The sequence below is a fragment of the Athene cunicularia genome (genome assembly GCF_003259725.1).
Source record: "Athene cunicularia isolate RWA chromosome 8 unlocalized genomic scaffold, athCun1 chr8_part1, whole genome shotgun sequence".
Classification (NCBI taxonomy): domain Eukaryota; kingdom Metazoa; phylum Chordata; class Aves; order Strigiformes; family Strigidae; genus Athene; species Athene cunicularia.
Window position 1 is genome coordinate 31,638,332 of NW_020799109.1, and position 26,964 is coordinate 31,665,295.

Below are 26,964 nucleotides of genomic sequence, written 5' to 3' on the forward strand. Positions count from 1 at the left end.
GGGGAAAGGGCTGGGTGCTGGGAGAGCAGGCTCTTAGGAAGGAGCTGTTACAGTAACCCAGGAGATAGAGCAGCATGGGGCAGAGTGTCATTAAAGCTTCAAGGCAACTGGGCAATAACAGGGGAGCTGTTGAAGGGAGACAACTGTACCAGGGGTAGTTGTATGAGGAGGTAAGTAGGTGGGTAATGGGTCAAGTTCACCTCCTACTTCTTGTATCTCAGCACACTATACTCAAGACTGCAAGTGCAGAACGCTGCCACCTCCAACCACCTAGGAATGTCTTACAGAAATTCGCTCAGGAATGCACATGCTTACAGAATTACTACAGTGGTTAAGACACCCACAGAAACATCCAGCTTCCAGAAGTAAGCCTAAACAAGAGAGAAATGTTAAGCAGAATGACCAAAATACAAGGAGACAATGAAACTGTGTAAACATATATGCAAACTGAAAGAATCAAGATGAAAGCTATGTATTCAATGAGAAGAATAAATAATTATGGAAAAAATAAAGTCCAAGTTATTGGTATATTGGGATGGAGGCATACAAACAACATGGGAAAACAATCAGTTCTTTTTCATGTACAATCAACTGAACAGTCACTAATATCCAAACAATTCTGAAGTTTAGCAGGTGTATTATTATTGACACACATAAGATAACACCACAACAAAGCTTTTAGTAGGATTCAGAGAATAATATACATGCCTCCCTCTCTCCCTCACTCTCTCAAAAATCGCTTAATTCACATTACCAACACACCAAAATGAAACTGAAGGAAGTTCTGTTCACAGACATAAATATCAGATAACTCATTAACAAAAAAAAATGCTGGAGCACCCAATATTAACTATTCCTAAAAACAGGCCTTAGCTTTGGTTTGGCATAGACTCCCTCATGAATCCTTTCATAAAATGTATGCCAAATGATGTGATCACCAGCGATTACATACAGTCAGACTACGGAAGAAAGTTTGTGATTTCAGAACAAAAGTGATTTACTTCAGGAGAAAAACTGTTTGCATAAATGCTTCAATTCAGAATAGGATTTAATTTTCTAAGCCATAATAGTATTATGTTTCATATTAAACATTGTATGCAATACCATCTTCCAAAATATACGTCACTGAAATATTTCTATCATGACAAGGCCAAGTGTAGCAAGGTATTTTTAAGGCATGAGGCCCTAGCGTCAAGATAAGGCTTGCATTTTAGAAGTTTTCCACTCCCTCCTCCGCTGCGAAACAAACATCTTCCCCACTTTTGGAAAGCAAGAGCAAAATAATGGAGGTGGTTTTGATGCAACATACAGCTGACAGATGTCCCGTGAATGGTTTCTAAGGAAAATATAACCCAACTACAACGTCAAAAAGAAAAATTTACACTATCAAAACATCCCTTCTTTACTGGTAAAGGAAAAATAGGCTATGAGGACAGCTCTCACTTTGGGGATGCTTTTAAACTTTACAAACATAGCGGGCAGGTCAAATTAAAAGGACAAGTATGAAAAAGATATGACAACATTATGAAAGGAAACTCTTATTAACAACATCTATGACAGAACTTTTGTATGGACAGATGATTCATTCCCTAGATAACAAATCCAACACCTTCTATAAGCAACACATAAAATTATCTTCATCCGTTTCTGCCATTATGACTATTTTTGAGACCGATGTTTTTCTCAGAGTGCATAACTACTCTTCAGTGGCAAGAATTTTAGAAGCCCAAATGGTGAGTTTACCTCCTGACACTGCACAAAGTTTTTGCTGCTACAACCCAGTGGTTCTCAATCTTTCAATCACAGCTATAAACAGTTTGGAACACCTATGCAGATAACTTGTTATAATGTTTACTGACTGCACAGATGACATTAGGATACAGAATGGGAAGAAAGTCCCAGAAGGATTCTCCTCTCAAATTGCCCATGCAGCAGAGAGACTAGTTTCCTGCTAGGTAAAAACGTTTTTAACATGCTTTTTAAAAATAAACAGCAAAACAAGAAATACCCAACTTTGTGAGGTTTTGTTTGGTTTTGCTGGCATTTTTTAAACTGAAAACCAGAAAATTAAAGTATACAGAGAACAGAAACTGTTGGAAAAACAAAGTGATGAATGTGAGTTTATAAAAAAAACCCACAAACAAGCTGATGCGCTTCTTACCATCACAGCAGGTGAATAGAAAGCTAAATGTCAAACATTACTACAGATATAGGTCAGCAATTTCTCTTGCTAATGCCATTCAGCAGGTACCCATGGCAGGAGGTAAAGCCACCTAATCACAATTTCAGTTGCTTAAAACAAGTCACACTGTTTCAACTCTTTTGCTACTTTGCCACTAAATAAAACTGCTGCTCAGCAGAATTTCTTTTAACCAAAAGAAAAAAAAAAAAAAAAATCACTTACCATTGTGATGAGAACTCTGTATTTATCCAGCATTGCCTGGTTGTCATGGCATCCTGCCAGCAACTGCCAAACCTCTGCCCTTAGTGCTTCTGGAACACCACTTTTCACCAGAGTAGATAATCCGTTTGGTCTCACAACAAGATTATTGTGCCTGAGAAACAGACAATCAATTGCCCATTATAATTCAACTACAAGATTAAAAATATAAAAAAATGTTTAAACTTTCCAGTATTATTCTGAAGAGTGGAGCCAGGAACTGACAACATAAACTTTTCTTCCACTGGTTACACTAATCAGCATTTGTCAAATGGAAAGCAAAAATTCTGCAAGGATCTACAGTAAGAACCAGGGGCAAAATATAGTGTTAGTCAAATTCTCTAGGTGCAGAGAAATTAATGAAAATTAAAATAATAAACAGTTGCAGAAATTGAAGTAAACTGGCTAATGAATAACAATTTGAATTGAAAGAGAAAAATATTCATCTGTGCAAACAATTCAGTTTGAATATTTGCTCAACAGACACATTCAGCTTAGGTTAAGAAAAAGAAATTAAAAGATGTACAGAGCAATAAATTTTGGAAAGCAAAATCCAGTTTTAAGAGTACTAACATGAAGACTAAGTTCCAGCTTTACACTTCATGCCAAAAGTATGTTGCAAGTCCCACAAAGCAGTAAAACTTGAACATACATTGCTAAAATCCCAGTATTCCAAATATATCTGTCTTTTAATTAGAACTGGTGTTTTACTGTCTGTACACACATCAAGAAAGGTAGAAAGACAACTGCAGGATGACATTTTTTATTTTCCAACTCTGTGTAATTAATCTGACAAAAGTTGGTATACAGACCTATGAAAAGGCCATATTCAGAAAGGTTGAATACTAAAGATGTGTTTTTCAAAAGTCATCCAGTCAGCAAGCCCATACATTTAGGATAAAAATCACTGCAGGTGCACAATACTGCAAAGCTTTCAGTCACAGATCTTTAAAAATCCTTTTTGAGATAACAGTGTTTCTTGACCTAGATTAAACCTTGCTTTGACTTAATCTGGCAATTTTCATTGCGATGCATCAGGAAGACTGCGTGAATTGATGCTCTATTGTTTCTGATGTAGGAAAGTGCTTTGCTCTGTTACTGTTTTGACCATTGTTATGTTTTTCAGCTCTACTGGTAGGAGAATAGTGAGAGTGGCAGTTTAGCCAAATGCTAGCAAACTGTGATTAAATTAAATAACCTGCAATTTGACCCTTGATTTTAAGTAAATGTTTAGAGTACTCATTCTTTGAAACAGGTCATTAAGATGTGAACAGTTTACCACTACTGTTTAAATTTAAACGGTGCTCTAAATAAATTTCTTTTTCCTATACTCTGAGGATGATATCCCCATTTTTCCAAATGACTTGAGAACTAAAAAGAGAGTGTGATTATATAATGCCCTTATTCTTTTAAGCACAGTAATTATTTTAAATTTTAAATGCGTAGTGCAGTACAAGTCAATTTATCATCCAGTTAGCCAAATTAAAACCTAACTAGTCCCTTTTCTCTTTTCAGTGTATTTTGCAGCAAGTCACATTAGACTAATGGTCTTGTGATGGGAAAAAGCTAGAAAGAAAAACCAATATTCACAGAAATATTAAAAGGATGAGACACTCTTAAGCAGTTACAAAATTACAGAATGTACATTCAGGAATAAAATACACCAGAAATTCAAAGCTCAAGCTGTGTGAAAATGCAGCATTCACAACACATTTCAAATCAGATTAGTTTGGTTATTACGTGGGTTTGGTCACATGTGTTATATGAGAAACACAGAAGGCCACCTCTGAGGACTCGATAAGCACGTAAAATAAAATGAACAGCTAACAAGGTGCATTCCCATAGAAACATAACAGGGAATTTTTCAGTGACACCAAGAAAACAATATAAATAGCTTATTGCAACTACTAACAGAGATGCACATTCCATTCTGTAATACATCCTTACTACTGAACATATTCACAATTAAGAATTAAGCATGCCACAGTACACCAGATTTTACTGGATTTGTCATATATATAGTTAGGTTTATTGTAGAGGTAATACTTTAGCAACATTAGTCCATGCAGTAAAGCATAACTCTGTAATGTTAATAGACAACTTCTCAGTTTCTGAATGTCTGTTTGGGAAACAGCTTGATCATTAATAGTCTGTATTCTACAATACTGAACAAACACATTTTCCCCTCCTTTGTGTAGAGGCCCAAGCACCTTACATTCCTAGACACTTTCTGACACCTGCTTCACCAGACTATAACAGAAACAAGCATAAAATAAAAGCTTGTCTTATTCTAGTCTTATCCTCTAGCATGTGGGGAAAAACGGGTCTTTCATAGATACTGACATCTTTAATTTGCTACAAAGTGATTTAATTCTTCTCAGCAAAATTAAAAGAGGTAATTTTAAAACATCAAAGAGAAGGATACACAACAGCTATGAACAGACTACACTCCAGCTTGACAAATATTTCTGATCAAACACTGCTATTGACCATTGCTACTTTTTAAAAAAAAAAAAACCAAACACCACACACATCAGAAATAATTAAGTACTCAGCTGAGGATACAGTAAACAGTAAAATAAGTTAAAAGATACTCCATTACTTTCCAACTGTTTACTGTATCTTTTTGGTAAATTATCTTATTCTTATTGCTGTTTATATGTGTGAAGGAGACTTTAGCAGCAATGTTTCTGCTGAGTCAGTCCGTTAGGTTACAGTGACATTTTAGTGAAATGACAAGAAGCAATTAAGGTGCAAGAAATTCTTCATCTAAGACAAATCAGCACACCAGTTCTCCAAGTAGAAATGTTATTTTTTGTTTATTTACTTTTTTTACAAGTGCACAGATATTCTACTAGCATATGTTGCAGTTTTCAACACACTAGAAATTTTATTTCAATCTATTTTTAGTTTTCAATTTTTTTCACGTTACTCTTTCCAAGTTTTGTTCTTAAAATGTAACATAACACTATTCAAGAATTTAAGTATTTTATACAATTGAATTTATCTCAAAAGGTAATATTACTTGAGACACTCCTAAAGAAAAGGTTTGCTACTGCTAGTCTTCAAGCTGGATGGGACCTCCCATTTCTCATCCTTTTCTTAACTCATTTTACCTAGGGTGTTTTAACTATTAAATGATTCTCTGAGTTGTGTTTAAGTTTTGTAGGGACTTCAAAAGAGTTTACTCCAAAACTCTTAAACGTTTAGTCTCACTGAATAGTATACTTGAGTAATTTGAAGAAACAGTTGGTTACATGACACCTGAGGAATGAGCCGTGGGCAGTTCCTTCCTTCAGCATGCTTATCCACAGCAGGTCAGATATTTGTCAAGGGCAAAAGTTAATAGAGTCAACCAATAGATGAATTTAGCAGAGGTGAAAAAAAAAAAAAAGTAGCATCTTCCAACGCAAATGCAATGCAGATTGAAACAAACCTGCCACACATTTCTTCAAGGACTGAGGATGGCCTTCCTCATTGGCATTGGGCTGCCAGATATACAATTGAGAAGAATTTATAAACTCTCTCTTGGGATGTCCTTTAGAACAGGCTTTGTAAAGTTCTAAAAAGCTCCAGAGCTAAACTGTATACAGCCTTTTCAGGTGAGGAAAACACATTTGTCTATAGGGATCAAGTGACTTCCACATATTCCTCTATTCAACATTCAGAGGGTTCACAGCCAATCACACAATGATTGTACTTCTACAATCATTTCATTAAATATTTGTGCTACCCCAAAAAAATCTTTCATTAAGGCCAGAAACTTGGATGACAAAATACTTAAAAACTAGCAGGAGGGTCCTACCTGGAGGGTAGGGTTCTGTTAAAATCTTGTCTCATTTAGTAACCTTTGCATGAGATGTCCCTTAAAGATGTGGCCAGCAGCAGGATGCTGTGTTCCTCCAAAGCTACAAAGTGGCCAAGTAAGAGAGGTGACTGCCCAAATAAATCCTTAAAATGTTTTTCAGCTCTTTTTGGAGTTAGGAAAAGGAAACTTTGCCAATTCCAGGTTAAGGGCCTCCAATTATTTTTGTCTCAGGCAGCAGGAGCTATTACTTACAAAGGGAAAACAAAGTAAGTGGTTCTGGCATTTGTTAATAGTGTAAATTCTCTCAGAGGTAGCAAACAGACAGCCCTTCTCCTCTCTTGGCAAAGTATATGCTGCTACTGAAGCACTTAATTAAACCATAGAAATAACACTGTTGAGAACATACTCTAGGCTTACAAATATTCATTTTACTCTCCAACAGAAACAGTTTCAGTGAGGATCACAGTCCTTCCAGAATTCAAGTGCCTACATATAGCACATTAAAAAAAAGTGTAATTCAAAATAAATCAATTAAACGTACATCAGCTAGCACAAATGGCTTAGGTTAGCACAAATGGCTCCGCCTTCTCTATCCTAGCACTAAGAGGCACTGAGTTTTATGAGTGCTTAAGATCCAGCCCCAAGGAACATAGGTTGACAGGAAGTTCTGCATTTGAAGACACACCTGTAGTGTGAGCATACATGGACATATTCTCAAACACTGAATGAAGCAAGAGTTGCAGACTCTGTGGGAGAGATTGTCAAATAACTGTAAGCTAAAATAAGATGATTTACCAGTCCTTTTAAACTAGGTTTAAAAAAAACACACTTCAATGTGTTTTGCATTTTAGTTTTTAAACTGTGTAAGCTGAAGAATTTCAAACCTCCTACTCAGGACCATATAGTGTCATAAAACAAAGAAAAGGTTAGTATTTAAAATCTAAATTTAAAAAAATGAAGCATTACCATCTCCCCAGTAATTCTCCCCAGGAATACAAAATCTTCTCAGGACAATCCTTTGACACATCACCAGTGCCACTGGAGAGTTCATTATCACTCTCTGAAAAAAGAAAAAAAAAAAAAGACAAAACAAGAAAACAAAAGCATGCACAGATTTTCCAATGAGAACAGACATTAAAGATGCTTACATATAGGTCTCAGACAAATTCTTCTCACATATCAGTTTTAAAATCACAAAAGGACATAGAAAATACTAGTAGAACTGCAAAGAACGTTTAGCAGACTTGACAAAACAAGTGTATTAATAAAGTTACCATAAAGTTTAAGAGAACAAGACTAGGGAATAATTCACAGCACTTTTACAGGAAAAAGGACTTGGATTTAGAAAAGCAATATGTGAGAAAAGATTCAAGGCTGTCAACTATCCATTTAATGAAATTTTACAATGCAGTATTATCTAAAAGTCATATCCACTCCAGACTTCACAGAAAGAGAACTCTCTTTTAAAGCATAGTAGATAACACTCCTTCATTACACTGCATCCCTTAGATGCCATTTTGCTCTCATATGATACTCTGATCTCAAGAAGCCTACTCAGAGCCATAAAGTAATTTTTTTAATTGAAATAAGTTCATGGATGAGCAGTAAAAACAACACTGTGATACTAAAGGTCATATTGTAAGGAACAGAAGAGAATACTTCAAATGGAAAAGAAACCCCATGAGTATTAAGAATAAATGACTTACAGAAGGATATATGTCATTAAACGACTAATACCCAAACCAGAAGGGATAACAAGCCTGGGATGGCGTGCTCAAGTAACCACCCAATCCAAGTAACTGTCCCAATTTCCATGTGTCTTACAGGTTTATGCAGCTGTCCACAGTACTTTGAGCAGTCTAACTCTTTAGAGCAGCTCCTCATGTGAACATGGTTTTGCAGGGATTTGGACTTTTCCCCATTTTATCTGAATAAATTACTGCTAAAAATTAAACATGAGTATAATTTCAACACAAAACACTGACAGTGCTCCAGTTCTCAGCATCTTTACTATGAAACACAACCTAAAAAGAGACACTGCAACAGCCCCATTATCCTCAGAGGCCTCTGAAGCTATGGACAGTTTAGATGTTAAAAGGTCTCCAAGGCTGCTCTTTCCTATAAGCTGAGCTGTCTCAAGAAGCTAAAATTAAACAAAAAAGGAAGACCAAAGATACATCTGTTCCCAAAATCCCTCAGATACTCTCTTCAACACAGTTCAGTCACATCCAGTTGCTAACCTAATATCTTTAATTCCTCACTTACACTGAATCCTTCACCTCCAACTTCATGTAGGCAACAGTAGTAGTTGAGATAGAGGAGGATCTTCAGTACTTATACAATTATCCACTTAAGTCTTCATCCTTGACATTCTCACTTCAATTACACATTTCTAATTTATAGTCTCAGCAATTGTCAAACACAAGCCATTAATAAAAATATCATCAGTGCTTGGATCTGACAATGAACAAGGAGAACAAAGACAGCATATACTGTATTTCAAGGACAACTAATAGCAAAAGTGCTGCCTTGAAAGAAGAAAGAAGCATCTTGGAAATCTCTTTGTATTTCACATTGAACATTAGATTAGTGGAACCGTTTAGACTGGAAGCTATTGGTACAGCTTTACAGGCCCCAAAATACAACACCAACCTGTATTTAAACACTTCCCCTTAGAATTAAAAAAAAAAACCACAAAAACAAACAAACAAAAAACACCAAAAACCCACAAAATACAACCACCCACACTTATCACAAATCTACTGGAAACTTGACTTTAATGTTTCCCAAACTTTTGCCTATGTTCATTAGATCTGAGGATGGAAAAATCAAGATCCAAAAACCCCAAATGTATAATTTTAACTATAATTTGATATCACTATAAAAGGTTTCCCAGTAACCAAAGGAACCCTTTAAGTTCCAGTGGAAGTACTTGAAGACTCAACTTTCATTTCATTTTAAAATTACCAAAAATATGGTAAAGGCCAATCTCCTCACTTACTACGCAGGCCTGGTAGTAACTAAAAAAAGTTAAGTTAAAGCAATTAAATTCATTACATTTTTTAAATGCTCTCCTCTCCTGATTTGCCTAACTGGATCAATGAGTTCAATTATAAATACAGCCCTTCTACTTCCCATGGAAACAAGGAAAAAAAAATTTTGAGGAAGCCTTCTCTAGATTGAGTACATTGGCCAATCAGAGACATAAGGTACATGTTAAATGATACTGGTACATATTAAGAAACTCAGTAAACCTGGCTCACACCACATATTTATAATAAACCACCATTACAGAAAGGTTTCACACATTCAAGGTAAAGGAAGATAATTTGGCACAAAATTCTCAAAAGGAGAGATTTTAGTTACTTTAGAGAGACTGTAGAACTATCATGCATCTCTGCAAGAGCACCCAGTAAAAATATACACAAACAAATCTTGCAGTCTGACACAAAATCTGAGAAAAGTGCATAAAAACCCCAATCAGGCCAAAACATTTAAAAATTAAGCTACACTGAATACATTCAGGAACAATGCACATTAGTTATTATCTGATCCAAATCTGAGCTTGCCAAGGAATACTAACGTCAGACAAAAGAAACAAACCGCTTCTTTTCTCGCTATGCTGGTATTCTATGGAAAATTCTTCGAAGTTCTTAAGGAGATCAGTGTTACATAGCATATGTATTCCAGCAAGATATATTACAAAGCTACAGTGCTTCAACCCTGAAAATTCTTTCATCTGGAAGGTTTAACAGTATTTGGAATGTATTATTCAGTTATATGTCAGAAAATCACAGGCCTTAATTAGAAATGCCATATGCTCCCTTTCAAAAGACGCTAACGTCAAACTTCAAAATAGAACAAGGCAAAGAAGAGAGAATAAACAGCTTTTAAAAAATCTCTACTTTGTTTCCACTCTAAAGACTATTTAGATGTTCTAACCTGTGTAAGCACTTAGGTATAGATTAAAAAGAAAAAAGAGGCTGTGGGAGGGATATTTAACTGTAGATGTTCTTCTCTGAGGTATACTTTTATACCTTTTTTTCCCCTCCACATTCTATAGCATCTATAAGCCAGCAGCATTAGCCAGAGCATGATTTTATTCAGCCTGATTCTGCAGGGAAAGCATAGATCTCTTCCTCTAAATGTATCATGTATTTCTCCCTTTCTTTATTTGCCCTGACCTCTCACAGCCTCTCAAATGGAAAATAAAACTTATGCCTCATCAGGATGGGAGAAGGACAGGAGACAACTCAAGAGAGCAAACCCGAGGATTGTAAATGTGTGTACACACAAATAGCCTTTAAGAAAACTTACAGATTACAGTAAGCCTCTCAGGTTTTTTGCTTGTGTGTTTTGAATTGCAATGTGATTCAGAAAATTCCAAAAAACCTCAACTCTGTGGATGCCTCATGAACCAATTCCCTGAATTCAGAGTCTGTTTATAGCAAGGCTGAAAGATCATGCTTCCACACCAAGCATCAGTCTGCATGGCATCATCATGGAATCAAAGAGTACTTTGGGCTGGAAAAGACCTCTGTAGGTCATCTAGTCCAGCCTCCTACTCCAAGCAGTCCTACTCAGATCAGGTCACTCATGGACCTGAGTGGGAGGGTAGAGTCTTGAACACCTTCAAGAAAGAAGACTGTAGAATCACTCTGCACAACCACTACTTGACCATGCTCATGGTTTAAACACAAACCAACCAACCCACTAAAACCATCCTTTTATCTAACCAGAGTTTCCCAGGTTCCAACTTGTGTCTGGTGTCTGTTGCCTCTCAGCCTGTTACTGTGCACCTCTGAGAAGAGCCTGGCTCCATCTTCTCCAAGTCCTCCAATGTAGTAGTTGTAGACAACAGTTAGATTCTCCTCTGCACATTTTCTTCTCCAGTCTGAACCAAATCCAGTTCCCTTAACCCCTCACTGCAGGTCACGTGTTCCTGCAGTCTGGCCAGGTTGGTGGCCTCCACTGGACTTGCTCCAGTGTGTCAGTGTTCATCTTGCAGAGGGGAGCCCACAACTGGACCCCGTACTCCAGGTGCTGTACAGAGGAGCTGGATCACTTCCCTGGAGCTGCTGGCTAGACTCCTGTTCACCCAGCCCAGGGCGTGCTTGGCCTTCTTTCCTGCATTGGCACACCGCTAACTTGCTTTCAGCTTTTTGCTTGCTGAGATCTCCAGGCACTTTTCTGGAAAAGTTGCTCTGTATCTGGTTAGTGTCCAGCCTGTCTTGTCACACAGGATTATTCTATCATGGATACAGGACTTTTGCACTTGCCTTTGTTGAACTTCATAAGGTTCCTGCCAGTGCATTTCTCCAGCTTGTCCAGGTCCCTCTGAGAAGGACCCCTGACCTCCACCATTATCAACTACTCCCCACAATTTGCTGTTGTCCACAAACCTGCTGAAGGTGCACTCAGTCCCATCATGCAAGTGATTACTAAAGACATTTGACAGCACTGAGCCCAGTACTTATCCCTGAAAGATACCACTACTTACTGTCTGCCAGCAGGACCTTGCACCATTGATTGATTCTTCCATCCCAACAGTCCAGCCAACCTTCCAACCACACTATTTTTCACTTATCCAGTCCCCATCTCACTGATTTAATGATAAGGACTCTGGGACACAGTGTTGGAGTCTCTGCTAAAATCTAGGTATACATCATCCACTGTCTGTCCCTTGTCCCCAGCACCTGTTACCTTGTCACAGGAAGCCATGAGCTTGGCCACAATGATGTGCCCTTCGTAAGTGTACACTGGCTGTTCCCAAAGACCTTGTTTGTCCTTCACATGTTTAGAAACTACTTTCAGGAGTATTTGCTCCACATCTGCTCCCATGGACTGAGGTTAGACTGACCTTGATCTTCCTTCTGGCCCAATGACATTTGCTTTTCTTCTTTTGGACATTTTCCATTTGCATGAGATAAATATGGAAGCCTGTACAGATACCACTCAAGTTGGGGGAGAACCTCTGGATAACAGATTGTGCATGTTGTCTGTTTAGCCAGTATACCTATAGACAAACATAATCATGTGTAAAAAATGTTCTCTTTCAAAAATCTGTAGGGACATTCAAGAATAAGAAGATTAGCAGTCTATTGGATATATATAATTTTGTGCCTACTCCATTTAGAAACACTCATTACATAAATTATTCATTATATGAGCAGACTATTCAGAATAGGGCACAAACAGTTGTTTTTTAAGTGGCCCAGTACTAACATTTATTATGTAACAATACTCTACTGACTAGGCTCAGTTATAGCTTTTCCCCTCCCTTTGAAAAACAGACTCCAACTTGCAGAAGTAAGATTGTTGGTATGAAAGACCTCTTAGCACTTTAGCATCTCCTTTAGCAAAATAAACTACGGCTCATTATTCTTGGTAACAAATAATTTGGAAAATGGTTTCCAAAGTGGTCCATCTTCCACATAGCAGAGGCACCTCTTTTGATTTAGTCTGATCCAGAATAGCCTGAAATGCCATTTTTAATGGAAAACATATAAAACTTTCAGAATTACAATTAATTTTTATTTAATTTAAAAATTAAATTACAATTTAATTTTTACTTTTAAATAAAATGGCAATAAAGTTATTTTGGGGTGCAGCGGTGCACACTTGTGGTTTTTGGTTGGTTTTTATAATAAAGTATTTGTAATTGATGAAGTGCCACAGGAGCCCACCCATGCAGTAAAATGGCTATACATATTTGGAGTGCTGTAAAACCACAAGAGGCTCTGACTGTCTCCCAAGATAGCAACAGGAGTGATTAAGACAAGCCTTATGAGACAGCTCCACTAGGTTATCCATGTTCTTACTTTTTAACTTGACTAAAGAGAACACAAGTCTTGAACTGATAATCCGCTGCAGATACTTGTCCAACCTAACCCTAGAAACCTCTGGTTGCCTCCCTAAGAAGTTAATTCCAAGGGCTTCATTACTCTTACTCTATGGACTGTATCTCTCAGTTCGAGCCTAATTCTTTTTACCTGCAATTTAGGCCAATCACCTTCTTCTCCTGAATAATTTTAGCATATCTCACTTCCAAAAAAAAACCCAAACAAACAAAAAAAAAAAAGGATATTTGTCTTTATTATTTCTTCTCTAAAAAGCTCTGCTTCTTTCCTCAAAGGACACATTTTCCAGACTTCCACTCAATTCCGATTATTTTCCTCCAGCTAGTCTGTATTTTCTCTTGATGAGAGGTGTTCATACAAAATACTGAGGCATCAAATGCTCAAAGCAGATGAATTATGCACAGAGTAACTCTTTATTATAAGCAAATAGCCCACAGAAAAAAAAACACAAATAAAAAAACACAAAACAACAAACACACAGACACAAAATCTTGGCCTCTTCTTCCCCCTCATTTATTTTGACAACACAAGGCTTTGGAGCCCACAAATACAGAACATGGAGCACCCTTAGAGGATAACACTAGTATTCACAGCAACACTGACAAGTTGTACAAAGACTGTAACAAAATTCTGTGAGAAACCAACTCAGAAAAAAGTCAGATAGCACAAATATTCCCCTCTCTGATCAGGTACTTAACAGACTCTTTCAAACAAAAGTAACCAACTATGTTTATCAGTATTTTCATTTTTGGCTTGAAGAAATAGATTCCAGTTAAGAACGCTTACTCATGTCAACAAAAATGGAGGTATTAATATGCTTGAATGTTTTTTATCTTCCTGGTTTTACACTGAAAGAGGATTTTTTCTTTGGTTTGGGGTGAGGGCTTTCTGAACAGGCTTTTTTTTTGCATCTTACTTTTAAAATTTTCCTTTAAATAATTTTCCCTCATCCACATTTAACACCAATTATATAGCTACAGAGCTACTTTTCCAACAGATTCAGTTCTCTTTAAAGAAATCTACTAGATAACCTGCAACATGACAATACCTTAGAAGTCAAACTCATTTGTCAGTTAACAAAAAAGGCAGATAAGGTGGAAAACTATACTGTTGTTTCAGAATTCCAGCATAAAAGTGAAGTACATCCTAAAATGTGTAGAAATTCATGAATACAGCAGATAAAAATGAACAGGTGGGATTTGAGCACTGATGTGAAGAAGAAAGGATTTTTAATGACTTTTAATTGAGAAGCTGTTACAAGTGAAATAAAGAGTAGGTGGAACTGAAAAATAATATAGTTGGAGCAGCCTGAACGAGAAGGAAATTAGGTTATGAAGATAGTTGGGAATAGAATTGGAATACTTCAAAAATGAGAAGTTTGATTTTTATGTAGGAGAAGAACAAAAATGAAGAGGGAGCTGAAGTTGGCAGCATATTATCAGGGCAACAAGATAATAGACGTTACTGACATGGAATCATTCCATACTTACTAGATGAAAGAGGATTGTGAGGAAGGCCTCCAAAAAAGCAAGTTTCGATTTATAAGGTAACAGGAAATTATGGTGCATGAACTATAGTTTTGCCAGGAAAGGCAAAAGTGAAACAAAGTTTAAGTCATGAAATTCATTCTACTAAGTAAGGTAGCTTTTCAGAAAGGTCCAACTTTACAGTGCATTACAACGTATTTTGATGAACACAAAAAGATTTGAAAATGCCTTCCAAATGACACATTTATGAAATTACAATCCTCAGTATAGTTTATAATTGAGAGGGAAGAGCAATAATAAGGAGCAGAAAAAATACAGATTTATGAATATGAACAAAGATGACTTGCATTGAATTCTGGAGAAAAATTAATTTGGTAGCTGTTGAACTACACACAGAGAGAGCAAAGACAAAAAAGAAAGATACCTGGATTCTTCACTAAAAGCAAACCAGTAATAGGGAAAACCAGTATTTTTATTTTTATTCCTTGTTATGAATTATATTTCACATTTCTCACTTTCAAATCATTCAAGCAAAAGCTAACGCTGACAAATCTCAAAATTCTGATTACCTTGCAAGCAGTTTGCAAATTTAATTGCTTCTCTATTTAACTGAAAATCTGGATTCCAAAAACCCTACGCTTGATAAACACTGAAAGAGGGTGGAACAGTACGGGATTAGATGATGTCTGTCTTTCACTCGCTGCATACAATAACAGCTTTCACAGATGTTATAAAGAAGTCTGTGCAAAATCTCTCAAAGGACCCACACTTCTACTTTGAAACAATCCTGTTGGTTGTGTGAAATGGCTAGCCAAACCCACTTTTGCTTTTTAATACAACAAGAAGTTCTGCATTTAAAAACATATCTTCATTCTATGTGGTATAGTTTCTGCACAGGCCCTGCATTACTGTCATATTAAACAAGAATTTTTTAAAAAGTCACAAAAATAAACTTTAACTGTGCATCCAAATGTGAGTATAGAAACATGCACATAGAGAAGATTTTATCATTGTGCAGGGAACATACAAGTGAGCCACCATGACATATCTAAATTTGATGTACAAATGCTTAAAGCTGAATAAGAGAGTGGAGAAAAATTATCGTTTCAGTTCAGTAGTTTTGCTCCCACACAGATGACAAAGCCAACTAAATGCTGCACAGTGGAGGTATTCTTGTAAATATAAACATCTTTCACATGTACTGTGCTGTCTGAAAACTGACATCTTTGAGAACATGCAAGAAAAATCAAATTTGAGATGTTGTCACAATTATAAGGTAATGCAATTCTTTACTCCATATTAGAAATTTACAAATTCGTAGATTAGTCTCTACTGCCATATTTGATATAATCAAATGCAAAAAAAAACCCCTTCAACATTATGAACACATACAAATTATATACTTACTTATATTTACTGGCATTTACTTAGCATGCCAAAGCAGTATGCAAACACTTAAGATTATAAAATACAGAGACTGAACAAAACACTAGAAAGCTAATGACCAAAACTAAAGAGACAGGAATCTCACTTTGAGATTAATAACTATTAGAAAAAAGTCAGGTGGAACTGGTTGTTGAGAAAAGTATTTTTCATCATTTATATATAAAAGTGGCTAAATAATTTTTTTAATGACATGAAATGTGAAATTATATGAGCATAGTAGCGGCAGCCTGAGGCCACACATAACTGTGGCACTCATAACTGAAACCTGAGAAGATCCTCTAGCAATAGGAAGTTCTGATTCCTAATAAGCCAACAAGATTACAAATCCTTTTCCAAATTACTTTCAAAGTAACATATTGTTTATAGGCAAACAAGGACAACCACTATTGAAATAAAGTGTCCAGAACATTCAAAATAATCAGTAATTGCTTCCAGACCAGATGCAAACACCAATTTATGCTGATTTGTTACTGAAAAATGCCTATTTTGTACCACAATCTGAAGTGATTTTGTGTAAATTATTTAAAAAAAAAAGATTGAAATCCAAGATACAGATTTCACCTATGTACCCAAGGAACTGAAAATTCCCTTAATTTGAGAGTCATTTTTCCTATCATTCTGCAAGAATAAACCGAAGTTGTCAACAGATTTCCCTGGAGTATTGATGAACCACAGGCCAGAATTACGGAATTATGTTTTGCCTTGAACTTCACAAAGTCAGCATGAGCAACAGATTTTATCAAAGAAAGAAACCCTTCCTACAAAGCATTCCCAGACACACCTTGCAGGAGCGTCTCGTGGACACTGGAGATGAAGAGGGGACTATAATAGCTCAGAGTAAGTCACTCATTTCTTGAGGGCCTAGCTCGAACACTGAGCTTACAAGCGCTCTCCAGCAGCAATCTGGGTTACAGGACAGGAGTCTGAGCCCTGGGCAGATGACCTTCCCTGTACTTCCATCTCCCTATAAACCTGGAACAGAAACAACCTTCAAATTCCCCAATTTTCCATTTCCTTTGCAACCTTGCAATTTCATTAAATACTTACGTAATCCACAGAAGATTCATTCAAAATTCAAATTCAAAACTTCTCAAACACTTATTTTTTTTAACAGAAAAGCCATACTTGCATGAACAAATTTAAATACAACTACCAACAAGAACTACCACCATTCAGGGCATATTAAAAAAATACAGTCTTCTGCACTCTGTTGGTTCTTTTTTAATATACTAAGGAAAGGATCATATCTGGCATAACATTTCTGGCAGCACAATAATAGCTTCAGAAGTCAATTGAGTGGATTAATTCTATATTTTTTAATAACAGAAGTTAACTTGTAAGGCATAAAAATAGAATATAAAGGCATATATAACTTTTTAATTTATAATTTTAATTTATAATTTTTAATAACAAAAGTTAACTTGTAAGGCATGAAAATAGAAAAGAGAATGAATAGTAAAGTCCATAAAACGACATCAGGCTCATCAGGAATATTTTCTTTTCATCTGGAAGCTATAGATCTGTATTCTTAAGAAGTGTTTGTATTTCAAAATCCATCTCTTATGGAACTGAAGCAAAGGGCTCTTGTTTGAAAGTTGTCACTAGTCAAATGACCTCATGAATTTAGTATTTATCAAGTTTTAGTTCATTTGTATGGAAATAGCAAAAAGACTACAACACAGATTTAACTGATCTTGTTTAGGACCCACCAACGCTACTCTGTATTGGATTAATGTAACAAACAGTTCCTATGAATGACAGAAAGCTATTTTTAATCTAGATAAAAATGCAGAGTTGACTATTTCCACACTACTAGTCATTTTTCTCAGTCATCTTCATTTGTTCACACTATCCTTCATCGTAAATCCCTATTTTATCACAAAATACTCTCAATAGCTCTATTGACTCCTAAACCACCACCACCTCTACTTCTTTGCTTTTTTGAATCCTGAAAACAGCCTCTGCCCACACACAACTTTTGACACAGTATCCTAATTTAGTCTGGCTGATCATTGCCGATCATTTAGTATTGCCCACTCCTGATCTACTGTACACACCATCTTTTTTTTGCTGTCCAATACATCATATTCAGATTTCTTTGAGGCTTTCAGGGTCGTCTATCCTGTAATTTCTATTTTTATTGTCAAATTTCACCATCACTGAATTTTCATACCACTTATGCTAATTGTTCTATTGTATAATATCTCCTATTCTTAAGAGAGCTAGAGAACACACAGAGATAAGGTTTCACCCTCTTTGTTATTTCTTCTTGTTTGCTGCTTTCCTACTTATATGTGATATTTAGATATAATTTTTTTTCTCATTAAAGGCCAATAACTAAACACCAAACACATTTCAATAGGATTCTTTTTGGTTTAAGTCCACTGCTTATGGATCAGTATTCACTGTGCTGTCAAGTGCATCCCTGCTCAGTTCCCAGCTGTCGGAAAAGCAACATCTAAACAATCAAGAAACCTACTATTGCAGTAAATAAAAATGCAAACCCAAACAGTACTGCATTCCTGGAAGTCATCTGAGAGTGTTGTAGAGGCAATCTACAACTCACGCTAAGAAACTTCTTTTTGGAGACTTAGTAGGCATGTTATCTTTTACCTGGCATGAATTACCTGTTTCAGGGTGTCAGCCAAACATCCTGTGTTTACTCTGTAGGCAAATTATGGATTGGAACAAGAGCTAGTAACCAGATACTTGGAACCACATAAAAAATCAGAAAAAAAAAATAAATCTTCACTCAGTAACAATCAGTTTAAAGACTGTTTTCTGTTTTTAAAAATAATTGTTCCCACTTACAGTGATATTTAACCTTCTAAAATTATTTAGATTCAAAAAGAAACTCAAATTGAATTATCTAGTATTCTCCTGAAATGTTATATTATAGTTTGAAAAAAAACAAACAAACCCTAACAAATTATTAAAATATTAGAGGCAAAGGAAGGTCATAATTTCATATATGGTCTAAGCAAGCACTGGTGCTAAAAGCAGCCAAGCTATTCTTCCCCTTCTTTGTTATTTGTTTCTAGGACTGCATTCTCCTTGCCAATGCTTCTGCTGAAAAGCAATTTTCTCCAATCCTTTAGCTCACATATGCAGCCAGCCACTTCATCCTGCCACAGAATGACACTACAATAAAAATGCCCTGCACAGCTCTGCCTTTTCTGAATAATGCAATATACAAACCATCACTTCTATAGATGTTCTCACATAGACTTAATGCTCCAAAAGGAGAAAGATTAGCTCAACCAATTGTGCTCTGCACCCTGTTACGAGGTTTTACTCAAAATTAAATATTAACATTGAACTTTTCTGCTTATTGATAAAATTGATACTTAAATAGACTTTATTTGAAACCTTTCCAGGAAGTGTAAGAATTTACTCATTACATATCTTAATATTCTAAAATTATATTCTGAATCTAAGAGAAAACTTCTTATCAAGGGGTGTACTTTACATTCTAGATTTTGACAAGAAATCATTACTATTAATTATATTTTAAAAATTATTATCTCCAAAGCAAGGAACCTTAGATGACTGGGTTGCCAGAAATACCTATTACAATATTAATAATTTTTTTAAAAGTGAGGTTGATCTGAAAGATCTCTAAGTAGCTATTGAACACTCTTTGGAAAGATCTTAATTTTCTTATATAGCAGTTCAGATGAGAAATAAAGCTAAAATGAGACAAGAATATTAAAAGCTAAGAATGTTATTTAGGGATTATATGATTTCAATTTTCTATATGCAGTTGCTGCACATTTGAAAGGGACTACGCCTAACGCTAGGATAGTAATTATTTTACATCACTATGGGGGGAGGGTGGGAATCATGTTTGGCCTTACATTAAAACAAAAAGAACAAGAATATTGAAAAAAAATGCCTTCTTTCTTATGAACATCTTTATTCATATACTTATGACATAAGCCATCCCACTGAGCTGTGTGTATGCACACACACACACAGAGTACACAGAAATCAGGTAAGGTGCAAATGAGGCATGCATGCTTATACAAATGAAACTGCAATATGTAGTGCTTCTAAGTAAATTAAGTAATAAACTGTGGGAATGTAGGATACATATGAGGATATAGCCAAAAAAATAAAGAGAAGAGATAATAAACCTCAGTATCTGTAATGGTAACACCAGTCTCTGGCCTATTAAACAGTGAAGTCCTTATAATGCACACCTGCCCTAGTTAGGTTGCAAGCAGAAAAAAAAGCTACATGGCCAGGTAGCTACCATCCTTAACATTAAAGAACAGAAAAAGCTTTCTTCCAAGGCTAAGACAAAACATTGTAAACTCAAGGGGTTTTTTTTCCATCATCATAATTAGTACCCTGGAAAGAAAAAGAAAGAAAAAGAATGAAGAGATTTATTTAGAACAACTGAAAATGACTCATTTAACCTGCATATCCACTAGGATAGATAACTTCTAGGCAGATAACTCTAAATGCAGTTTCCATGAGAACAGAGTCACATCATGATATTTTTAATGTCTTCTCTTAGGAAGTAATCTACATTTAAAATACGGAAACTAGCATTAGGAAGCTAAACTGAAGTTAAACTTAGGTTCATACCCCAGTGGAATATAATAAAATAAAGCCATTCTATAACAGTACTAAGACGACAATATCCACATTATTACTAATCATGCTACGCTCATCAAATGCTGGAACGGTGCTTTACTCTTCCCAGGAAGAAGCAATATAGAAAAAAAAGTATTCGAGCAATTCCTTATACCCCAGACTATCAAACAAGCTCCAGAAAACATTCTGACTACAAAGCTCAAACACCCAGCAAGGAAAACAACGCCCACAGATGCTGAACTATACTACACTGAACCACAAGACCCAAAGGTCAAATCTGAAATACTTCTTGCTATGAACAGTAAAGCAATCCCAAATACCAATTAAATATAAAGGCTCCTTTAGAGAAAAATGGTATTTTTACTATTCAAAAGTTGTACTAGATACAAAGGAGGGAATAACACCGACAGTCAGTTCCCGACTTGCTCCCTTCCCAGGAATCAGTAGAAGGTTTTCAATTCACCAAAGAGAACCTGGTTGTGGGTTTTGTAAGCCTGGTGTCACCTGGGATACACGGGGCTTTTGTAAGCACGTAACCATACCTGTCTGCTCCTGACTCTGGTAATCAGAGTTCTGATTCGTGCTGCATAAACTAATATCCAACTACTTACCTATAATTAAGAATCAAGAAGGAATTTTTCTGCTGCAGTAAGTGAGACTTTTTATAGTATTCACAGAACAGTTCCAGAAATCTGAAGAATAACTTTGTAAAACTATCGTGAGTTGTGGTAGCTCAGATACCAGATCCAGAACGGGAAAAAGAAAGACTATTCTGAATGCTACGGGCTAACCCTCAGAATACGAAGAGATGACAGTAGGCCAAGGGACTTCAAAAAAACAACAAACCAACCAACCAACCACTAGTCAGAAATACACTGAGGTACTGTTAGAAGCAATCTCCAACATAATCCCCAACCCAATCAGGAGATATTTTGATAAACCCTAGTTATAAATGAGAAAAAAACAAATCACATGCTAAGCAGACAGTTTAGTGGTGCAAGAATTCCCCATGAGAGTCTGAGATTTTTTTTTTTCTTTATGAACAGGCATTTAAAGCCTGCCATTTCAATGCTGTATTTTAGCAGCACATTCAAGGCAACTGGCTTCTGTTCAGAAAAAAATCCCTCTTGAAAAGGTTTTCTATCTTGTAAGGAGAGCCTAAGTGCATCAGTAACACATTTTGAAGCACACAGGAAAAAAATGGACATGCGTTGTGTGCTGCTGCTACTGGAATAACTCAAAATAACGGGTGGGTAAAAATGCCATTACCAAAGAACTTCTGCTAGTAGAAAATTATGTGTTATCTTTTTGTCCAAAACAGTTGTATTTCTAATAGACACAAATAGGAAGAATTAAATGAGTTGATTAACAGCAGAAATGTGACAGTACTATCTATGGGAGCTGTAAGCATTCATTTATTCTTACCTTCTTCTGCCTCATCCTCCTGAGATGACATAGGCCCTCCTCCACTTGTTGGGCTGACTAATTCTTCCTCCCTTGCAGATTCTCTTTGCAGACTGACAACTTCATAAATTGCATCCCCAGCACTTGTGTGGCTTTTTCCTTCAGACTGAAACAAAATATGGGTATGTATTAGGTCCCCACTGTTGATAGCTACAGTTCTAATAGCATGCCTAAACCAAACCCAAACACATACAAACAAATCTCCTATCAAGGCTGAACAACAGTTTGAGCAAGATTCCCTCTGATTTCTTTGCAATGGCACACCAAGACTGGCAGGAGTTGACAGCTCTGAGTCTCTAAATTTTATAAGTAAAAAATATAAATAAAACTGCATTATTTCCAAAGCTGCCTCTTAACAACTATTTGAAGTATTTGAAGAATGATGATAAAAGCTTTTCCATTTAAATAGCTATAATGATATGAGGTCAGAGAGAAACCACAGCAAAAGAAAAGAGGAGAGAACAAACAGGAAAATATTTGAGTAACTGACAACACAGAAAGAAGAATCAAATGCCTGAGGCAGGGGAAAAAAATTAATGGTAAGAGTTTTTAGTAGGTAAAGACAAGACTAAGGAAGAAACAAAACCTCATGCAAAACTTTTGAAAGCCTTAAATTGTGAAAAGCTCCTTGTAGTGTTTTATGCAATAAAAATAAGCAGAAAATTTGATATTTATTCCAGTGAGTATTATTTGTAATATACTCCTTTCAATAAGGAAATGTAGTAGCTGTACATATCTATAAAATTTGAGTTTGTAGCCTAATTTTTATTATTTCTTACTTTTATATATGTGCATGTGTGTGTGCATGTCTGTGTGTGCAGATGTGTAGAAATCATAAATGTCTGTCAATATAACAGTTAAATTGGAAATATGAGTGCAGTATCTGTAACTATATATATTTCAGGTCAGAATACTTTCAGTGAAAATAATTTTGTTCTGTAAAAGTAGTTTTTCTTCCAAATCTGTCTTATTAGGAATTTGGTAACTTTGAAGGCAAACTACCTCAAAGGCTGGGGACAGAGGGAAGCTGTTCTGTTTTGGTTTTTTTACTTTGAGCTGGAAAAGTTCAGAGTTTAATCTAAATCTTTCATGTTCAATGGACTTGCACACGAAAAAAATTAGTTACCAATACTTGAAGAACTGGATACAAGGTTGCAAGTTTTTAAATAAAAGGAGTATTAGTTTCTCCTCTCAGTTACAGTTCTGAACACAATTATTAGTGACATGCAGTGATTAATGTATTAGTAGAAAATGGTATAGAATTGCAAACTAATGATTGTATTAAATGAACCAGTCCAAAATGCTGTGTTATTTTGTTCTTTGTGCATCTTGTCTAATCAGGTAAAATAAGGTAAGTTTTTGACCGTATTAAAAACATCAAATTAACCATGAAAAAGAACATAATTTCAGTTAGAGAACATTCAATTTGTTTAAAAAACAAAATTATGATTGAGTTGGAAGACTCAATGACACCTTCACTGAGATACACATGAACTGCTGACCAGCACTTGCAATTTCAACAAGCTGGTGAAATTATGCAGACAGGTAGCTTAAATAGAGACTGCATGGACTGACACAGTATAAATTATTTCATACTGAGAAAACTTTCCTACTGTATTTTACATTAATTGTTCAGATCTGCTTCTTTTGAAGATGATACTGCCTGGAAGCAGTGGTTCCAATTATCAGCCAGTTTTGCTGACTGAACTTCTCATTAAATCAGCTTAATGAACTTTGGGGTGTAGGCATAAATACCCTGCATTTTGTAACATTGAGCAGGATGATATTGGAGACATTATCCCAGAATATTATTCCCACAGAACACCATTATCAAATAATTACAAAGTACTTGATTAAATCAATCAAGTATTGATGCTACTAATATTATTAACCATCACTATCTATAGCTTTTATTTTTGAAGGAATAAAGGGCATGAGGTACTATGAATTTTGTTGCATGTTACAAGAATTACAGGTCTTCAACTCATTGCACATATTCTGTTTAAATGCAAGACCCATGTCTAGAAAATGCAAATAATTTGGTTATTGCTTTTTTCTGAAGCACGAATTCACTATCTACAGGTATCCACCTTCACAAGGATCATGTTTTAATGATGAAAATATGCATGAGTAACATAGGGCAACAGATAGACAGAGAAAATGATCTTAAATCATGTAGCAATCTGCATTTGTGTAATTCCTCTTATCTGACTGCACCTTGCCAATCTCGGTTCAGACTACTAAATCTACCTGAATCTTTCCTCAGAAGAGTTTTGATTTTTATCTGCCAAAACAGACAGGTCCCACTCACCCCTTGCAGAAAAATGCCATTTCATTGCTTGCTTCCCCTTGGAACATCAGTTAACAGGCTTCCTTACTGGAATGGGCACCTTGCTCAGACAGCCCAAGTCTAAAGTTTACTGCCAAGGGTTCTGCATGCTAGAACTTAGAACAGGGCAGACTGCATGAATTAATTTCTTCCCCAGTCAAACATGATACATTTGCACAATGACCAATAGCATTATCGTCATGATTTTACATCAGCAGGAAATTAAGCCACAGGATTCATTGTCCTGTGCAGAGAAGCCATCTATCTTTGAAGCTGAGGTTTTCGATATTAATCCACTGTTAGGTTTACTAGAATCTACTTATGCCCAACTACTTTCCCCAAAAGTTCACAAATGGCTGATCCCAATGCCATCTGCAAAGTTGTTTTCCAAGGAGTAAGAGTGCCCTGACGTACAGTGTCTTTAGAGGTACTGGCAGGAACAGCTACTGCAATGCCAGTTGTCCAATTGATAACTGGCTAAAGAAAGACTTGCTACAGATCAACCAGAGAGATTCTGTCATCCATAATAAGGGCCTGATCTTGTAGAAAGATTACAAAGATTAAAAGCATTCCTTTCCCAAAAATCTGTAGAACAGCTCCTCAGAATTTTACAGCAGGAAGAGATGCATGTGTTTCTTCAGAGAGGGGAGGCATGTGAATGTTTGTCACATTATAAGGGGTGAGAAAGAAAAAAAGAAAGCATCCATATCGCTCATTTAAAAATGGTACAGTTTTAAGTGATCTAAAAGGAAAGCTTAGCTGATTCTAGAAAAGGATCAAACAGCTGAGAATGTAATATTTTCAAATGTATTTTCTTTAAATTTAAAATGTAGATATTCTCAACACTTGCAAATTACAGTTGGTTTTCTCAGATTTTCTTAAATTCAAAGTTGCTATGCTAATCTCTAGAAGAAATACAGAAACAGCATTGAGTGAGATTTATTTACTCGCTAAATGTTAAACATAATGGTACTTTTGCCATGTAACATCAACATAGCTTGTTTTTTCAGACCTATTACTGTACCCCACAGGAAGATGACAACTTAAATATTCACATTAGGCTCAGTCAAATTAAATCACTGCTCTGTGGTTTCATTAGTCAAAGATGATGGACCACTGTTTCAATGCAAATGATACAGTTAGCCTCTGCTGTTCACTGCCTGAAGCAGTACCACAAGGTAAGTCTTTGGAGAAAGCAGGTCAGCATCGCTGTGGGAGGATGCAGTTGCACATCATCCTACACTGACAATGGGCAGACACACATTTCAGGTACCTCACCCAATGCCAAAAACAGAGACTTTACCATTCTACCCAACAAGTAACTATCCAAACATTAGCAGATGAGATGGACATATCATCTCTCATGCTTGAGGAAGAAATAAATGCACATTAATCACACAAGCACAGGACTGGGAAAACTAACATAGGGGGAATATGCAACTATGCATTAAGCTTCACCCTTAACCACTTCCCCCTCTCTGTAGAACCGAGCAGTGTTTGTACAACGTGACTTAAAAGCCAAATTCTAAGGGACTGACAAACTGAAAAACTTCAGAGAAGAAAGTCTGCTAAAAAGGTTATTTCTTTACTGCTATTGGACATTCAATAATGTTCCAATCACCAGTGAGAAATCACATGAACAATGCTAACTGAATAAATCATTGGAACAATAATGCCCTTAGCTTCATATTTCATAAAGCCCTGAGGCAGTGAAGGAAAAGAACATACTTCATTTTATACCCTCATCAGCAACCACAAGGCTGAAAACATGGCAAATCCTCCATTGCAGCAGAACTTAGTTTTCCAGATAATCTTCTTCCAAACTTCTCTTTTTGAAAACATGGAGAGATCTACCTTCTCAGATACTTTGAAAAAACAATAGCCTGACTCTTTTAAACCTCTACATTAGGTTTCTTTGCCTTTAATGGATTCTATTCTTACAACCACTTACCTTTTGAATCTCAGGAGCCAGGATTTCCCTTAGTTATGTATCAGTTTATTTTACAAGTGAACAATTAAAGTCACTTCCCAATTTTACTAGTCAAATGGACTTGCTTTAAATGTCTGCACACAGGTCTGACTGTATGAAATTATAGAGAATTCAACAGGTAGGTTCAAAATTATTTAAGCCCACAAAGCCAATGACTTATGACTCATTATAATTCAGTTTACAAAGTCACCGAACATTTATATATGCTACTTATCCGTTATGCATTTAAGCATCTCAGAAATAAATAGCTAAATGAAACAAACTACTGAAGTGCAGGTGCCATGTTAATTTTTATACAGGCCAAATTAAGACAGACAAAACAAACGTTCCCAGCATCAACTTTTCTTTAAAAACCAAGCATGCATTACCTGTTTTAGCTTCATATAAAAAGTTTCTGTGAAGGTTTTTCTGCTGTAATACCAGAAGCGTTCATTGGCAGGATACACACGCACAACAGTCTCCAGCAAAAACCGCACTGGCTCTACTACTTCAGTAACCACCATATCCACTGCCACAGTCATGAATACAAGCTTATCTA

General features: G+C 36.0%; 1 protein-coding gene across 4 annotated transcripts in view; it reads right to left on the reverse strand.

The window, feature by feature from the left end:
* The window catches only part of RABGAP1L (RAB GTPase activating protein 1 like), a 280,747-nt gene that overhangs the window by 199,358 nt on the left and 54,425 nt on the right, over nt 1–26,964 (reverse strand). For all 4 annotated transcript variants that reach the window (XR_003398896.1, XM_026853549.1, XM_026853550.1 and 1 more), the window contains 4 exons: nt 26,795–26,961; nt 22,069–22,213; nt 7,215–7,308; nt 2,405–2,555 (listed from right to left, as the gene is read on the reverse strand). Coding sequence is in view for 3 of the 4 variants with exons in the window: in XM_026853549.1 (XP_026709350.1) it covers nt 2,405–2,555; nt 7,215–7,308; nt 22,069–22,213; nt 26,795–26,961 (557 nt within the window). In the remaining variant the exon portion in view is untranslated. The remainder of the gene's footprint in view (nt 1–2,404; nt 2,556–7,214; nt 7,309–22,068; nt 22,214–26,794; nt 26,962–26,964) is intronic.